The following is a 6,000-nucleotide window of genomic DNA, read 5'->3' on the forward strand; positions in this document are numbered from 1 at the left end:
CAGAGCCAGTAGTATCATCACAAAAATAACTGCGGAAGATTTTCACGCTGTTCCTGACTCAAATTACTGTGTACAATAAATATAGAGCTTTCCTTCTTAAAGAGCCACCTTTTTGTAGTGATGTTTATCACAAGATGAAATTTACATTAGAATTAATCTGGACACAGAAAATAATCTGTGTTGTTAACAACACATGTTGCCACACTCTTAAGATTATTTTTATTTTGTGGAGAATTAATTTTTCGTATAAAATTGTAACACTCAATTTTCTTTTTTTTTTCTTTCAGGGTCAATGTTCGATATCAGAAACGGGCAAGACTTGAATTTGGTACAAAATTAGGAATGAATTCACCATTCTAGACATACATAAAGTGTAGCTATTGCCTTTTACACTTGTATTATGTTATTGCAGAGTTGTATCTTGCTTCCTCACACGTCAAAGTGAAGGAACAGATTTACATTGGAATAATTGAAGTGAATGAAGGATAACTGTACTAAAAGCTGGACGAATAAGGAATGTAAGGAGAGGTTACAAACTTTAGTGAGCAGACTATCGGGTAGACTGACAAGGAATACAATAGAAACTGTTGCCAGTACAAAACAAAGAGGCATTGTTTGTTGAATATGCAAAGAATACAAGTAAAGAATAATACTTCACACTGTGATAGGGGTTCCTAAACACAAAACTTGGGGCAGTTAAACAAGATCATGAAATTCAGAAATATCAAACTAATAGCAAAAAATAATGTGTGAAAATGAAAAGGCTAGGAGTTTTCAAGAAATTTCGTATGGAGATGGGATGGTTAGTGTCCACTATTTCTCATGTCTGTCATGTGTTTTATGACAAATGTGTTAGAGTAATCATTAACATTGAAAACCAGTTTGTGGATGAGGCAGTGAATGTTTTTTTCCCCAATGCTTGTGGATCCCATGTGTACCTGGTGCAAGAACTATGTCAGCCAGTGGAAAATCACTGTCGCGTACAGAATTTTGTTACTCTCTGGATCTTTCTGTCAAGATCGTTTTCTGCCTATCTCATTATTACTATCCTTCAAATCTCTCTGGCATTCCATTCCTTTTATTTAATCTGTAGATTGTTTCCCCCATTTGTCTTGCTGTTCTTGAGTTGCTGACTGTCATGTATGTATTTTCAAAGATTCATATTCATGATTAATCTGAAGTGAAACTCACAAAACTTCCACTGTATTATTTTTGTGCCCAATTTCGTGGAAGACAGAATTTCTCAACACAATGTAGATCTTTTCTGTCAGCTGTTTATTTGCACAGACAGCACCCCCCTCTTCCCTTTTTCCCATACACAAAATGCACTGTGTAGATGGAAAGATAGTTTAGTGCAACAATGGACATGGGAAAATTTAGAATGAAGAAAAATCAATTGTTAATTGTATATATGATTGGAGTTTATAGGAACAGTGCCCTTGCTGCTTTCATGAGACTTAATTTACCTTTTAAAGCAATGCCGTCAATCAAAGAATACGTTGGAAAAAACATGTGGTGCTATCAAACTACATTGCTTTGTTATTGACCATTTGTGCATCCTTACCCAAGTCACTGAGTAAAAAATACATGCAGATAGCTCAATTCATTCAATGTTTACTTATACTGACTTATATGATGAGGTTGCTCTGCTATATTGTTACAAAACAACATGTTACCACAGCATTTAGTAAGTTCAAACACAGCTTGATTAAAATAATACAATAATTATATTTTATCTGATATGACAAGACTTTGTCTTAGTAATATGTATGTTGCACCAATGATGATAATTTTATATGTGTGTTTCATACTGGTCTTACACGTGTAATAAATTCAAACGCAAACTAAAATTGATGCTACAGTAAGTTTTTTTAAATTGTTATATGCAGTAAGACAACTCTTGTAACTGGTGAGAATGTTGTGGTTTTGGAAATGACGTTTATAATGAAATACATCAATAAACATGAACATTTTCTGCTCATTGATTATTCCATGTTTGTAACAAACAGATACGGAAAATGATTCTTTTTTTCTGTGACATTATTTTATTATTGATTTGTAGATAATATGCACTGGTTAAATGACATAGTGTTTATTTGTTGAGCACTTATCTGTCTTCATATATTTATTTTATTCCATCCTGGATTTTCCATTCTAGCTGGAAAAGCTACTTTAATTAAATTTTGCACATTTCGTTCAAGGTAGCTTATTAATATTTTATTATTGGGTTTTTCAGGCAGACAGACAAACAGATAGACCGGGGGGGAGTATAAAATCCAAGACACACAACAATGTGCAAAATATATTCTGAACTCTGAAACTGAAACTTTTATATTTGCCTAATGAGGTTATGCTAAACTCAACAAGTACACTTTCTCCTGATATTTTTCTGTGATGTATAATATAATTTTCCTGGAAGTTTTGTTAGACAGGTCCATATTAGGCCAAATGTATGTGTGAAATATGATGGGAGAAAGCGTCTTGTCAGTTGTCTTAATTTTTATACACTTAGATTTGGAGGATGAATAAAAATTGTCCTTTTTTTTGGAATAAACTGCCATTTGATTGTATATTACTGTATTTTTCTTCTGTAATATCCAGATTTTGGCTTTTGTGCCATTATCAAATACAGTGTTACCAGATATGCTGTATAAATGGTCTAAGAACTCTAAGCATTGTGTTCGGTAATGACATAAAAGCCAAAATCTAGATAGTATAGAAGAAAAATACGGTACTACACAGCCAAATGGTGGATTATTCATTGAAAAAATACTGTGTGACTATGGCTCAGCACCATCAAAAACTTTTTAATAAAAATGGTGTGGGAGACTTAAACTTTCTTTTTGTTTCTCTGATTACATGTAAAGTAACATAACCTCAAATTCCACATGGCTGCAGCTCATTAGTTCTGCAAAAAGAATGTTGTTTGAAATCTCTTATCAACCTGACAAGATCTGTAGAAACAGAAAATAAGTTTGAAGGGGTGATTGTTGATCAAGACGGGCAACATGCACTGCAAGACCGAATTACTGCTACAATCAATTATACACAAGTGATCATTAAAGAACAATATTTTCTTTAACGCATGAATCACAGTCACTGTCTCAAGCTTTTGAATCATCCTACGAAATAGATGCAGAATGACAATAAAAATTAAATGGATCTGCATGTTAGAAGATGATGACCAGAATGAACAGCAGCTTAACCAGACTTCTATATTAACATATCTTTCTTCAATTTGCAATATGGATCTGCATGTTAGAAGATGATGACCAGAATGAACAGCAGCTTAACCAGACTTCTATATTAACATATCTTTCTTCAATTTGCAATCAGTATCTCAAACATCAAATCACTAACGTAAGTTTTTTTGCCATTTCAAGTGTTTTGGTCTTCTTCTTTCAAAATCATAAATTTAATATTTTAGTCTCTTCCAGGTTCTTGTGACCCCTAATAAAAAGTATTAAAAGCAATGTTATGAGAACTGAAATGGAAATTGGTGACGTAAGCCTATACATGGTTTGAATTTTATATATATGTAATGATGATGAAATATGTTATTCAGTTTGAAATTGACGTGTTTGATATATTCCTGCAATAAACTATCCTTGAAAAAACCGTAGACTTGTTTTGGCTTCTGCTGTCTTGGTAGGAGGCTATCTGTCTACTCCTTCTGTAATAAACTTCTCTGAACCACACATGTTGAAATCATTCTCCTACATCAGACATCATAAATTTAGTAATACACCACTAACATGAATCTTCTGTAGTGCTTGTTGTCAGTCCACAATTGTTTTTACCAAACTTATTTTCTGTGCACCAACCAGTCCCTCTACATTCTCCTTTTCCCTCACTGTTCCTATTCTTTCACTCCCTTCCCCTCTTGCAGATTTAATATCTCCATAATTCTTTCATATACTTCTGCTTAATTTTTTTTATCCACCTGTGGCTCATTTTCTCTTATCCTCAAATAAATCTTCCTTCCTTCTTCACTGTTTTTTGGCCTGCCCCCTCTCAGGATTCCATCCCAGATATTCAGCTTTTAATGAGTGATTTTTCACTTTAATGAGTGATTTTTCTGATGCAGTGTGTTACTCCATGCAAGGTACCCCACGCAGCTGAAGCATATGTAACACGCATTAGTTCTACTCCTGAAAGAACTATTCCTACAATATTGTGTAAGGCCTTGTGTGGAATTAGCAACTGCAGGAGAAAATCCTTGTCAGATTAAAACACAGGTGGCTAAGATAGCTGGGTGAAAGTTTCAAAATTAAGAACTGGTCTGGTGCACAGTTTTAATCATTCTGTTGGCTCACTATTGATAAGCATTTCACAAGGCTGAGTCATAGTACTGAATTAATCAACAAGCATTGGGGACAACATATGAATTCCACACTCTTTTACTGGGTAAAGTTCTTCCTGGAAACACATTATGAACTGTCAAATGTGTATCTTGTTTTTGTGATGAGTCTATGTGGTTTTGTTATAAATGGGCAGGAATGAAATGCAGGTGAGACTTCACGTAGACACATCAGCTATTCTTCTCAAATAATAGATCTGATATAAGTCATGTCAATCCTGCCACAAGATGGTGTAATTTTGCAGCACATTAGGAGAGGCCGTATGTGTTATTAGATCAACTTTAATAGATGCTCCACACAAGACACAAAGTGTGAGTCTTGTTTAGTTGACTACATTATATACGGAGTAAAGACAGTATACCCCACTACCACCCAAAAAAACTGGCAAATAAATTATGTGGATGGTATTAGTTTACTGATTATATCTATGATATGTTAACTACTGTATGATATATCACTCGTCAATGACCATTAAAAGTGAACTCATACATGCATAGGAGTCAGTGCCTTCTGGCCAAATAAAACTGGAACATGATAAATCTGCTTTTCAAACAGTGGAAAATTTAGTATGGACTGTAACAATATTATGAAAAGGAAATTTGCTACTCACCATATATGAAGTCTTCATGGGTTGTCAGCTGAGTAGCGTCGTCGTCTCGGAGCTACGAGACGACGACACTACTCGGCTGACAACCCGTGAAGACTTCATATATGAAATTCACCGAGAAAGCCTGCACTCACCTTGCTACTCGCCGTATTTGCTACTCTCCATATAGCAGAGATGCTGAGTTGCAGATAGGCACAACGAAAAGACTGTCACAAATTAGCTTTCGGCCAGTATGGCCTTCGTCAATAACAGATGACAGACACACACACACACACACACACACACACACACACACACACACACACTCACTCTCATGCAAATGCAACTCACATGCACATGACTGCAGTCTCTGGCAATCTGGCAACTGAAGTGTGTGTGTGTGTGTGTGTGTGTGAGTGTGTGTGTGAGAGAGAGAGAGAGAGAGAGAGAGAGAGAGAGAGAGAGAGAGAGAGAAAGTTGCATTTGCGAGAAGTATGTATCCTTAATAGAAAAAGAATCTGAAATAAACTTTGATCTTAGAATTTGAAGACCATTAAGACAATGGGAGTTGCTAAGTAAGCTATGGAGAGATAAATGTTCATGGAACAGATTGAAGTGGAATACATAATAATAGCTGTAATAAAAATGAGATACATGTAGGTGGACCGAGGAATTTCTATTGCTGTATTCCAAGAGATAAGAAAAGACTAAAATGGCATAATTATAGAATATGAGTAGAAGACTTTTAAAAAAATGCACTGGAGTGACATGGGTGAATACAGCATAAGACTTTAATGTATAGAAAAGTTTGCATGAGGCTTTTTTTCAGCACTGGGTGTCAAATGACTGATAGTGAGGATTACTTGAATGGTGTAAACATTTCTTTAATGCTGACATTGTATGTTCATTGTAATATTATTGTTATTAATAGCCATGGTTTGCGATGCAAAAGTTGGTCTTCAGAGCATTTTTCTGTGATATGTAGTGTGTCCCACACTATCCCAGTAATTCAGTCATTTGTTCCTGATCTTCACAACAAGTGGATCCCCAAAA

At 35.0% G+C, this 6,000-nt stretch overlaps 1 protein-coding gene across 6 annotated transcripts in view; it reads left to right on the forward strand.

Annotated features, from left to right (window-relative positions):
• LOC124596296 (transmembrane protein 94) overlaps window positions 1–1,139 on the forward strand; it is a 493,514-nt gene extending 492,375 nt beyond the window's left edge. For all 6 annotated transcript variants that reach the window (XM_047135396.1, XM_047135395.1, XM_047135394.1 and 3 more), the window contains one exon: window positions 288–1,139. In XM_047135396.1, the coding sequence (XP_046991352.1) occupies window positions 288–360 (73 nt within the window). In that variant the 3' untranslated portion in view covers window positions 361–1,139. The remainder of the gene's footprint in view (window positions 1–287) is intronic.
• The last annotated feature ends 4,861 nt before the right edge of the window (window positions 1,140–6,000 follow it).

The sequence above is a fragment of the Schistocerca americana genome, chromosome 2 (genome assembly GCF_021461395.2).
Source record: "Schistocerca americana isolate TAMUIC-IGC-003095 chromosome 2, iqSchAmer2.1, whole genome shotgun sequence".
NCBI lineage: Eukaryota > Metazoa > Arthropoda > Insecta > Orthoptera > Acrididae > Schistocerca > Schistocerca americana.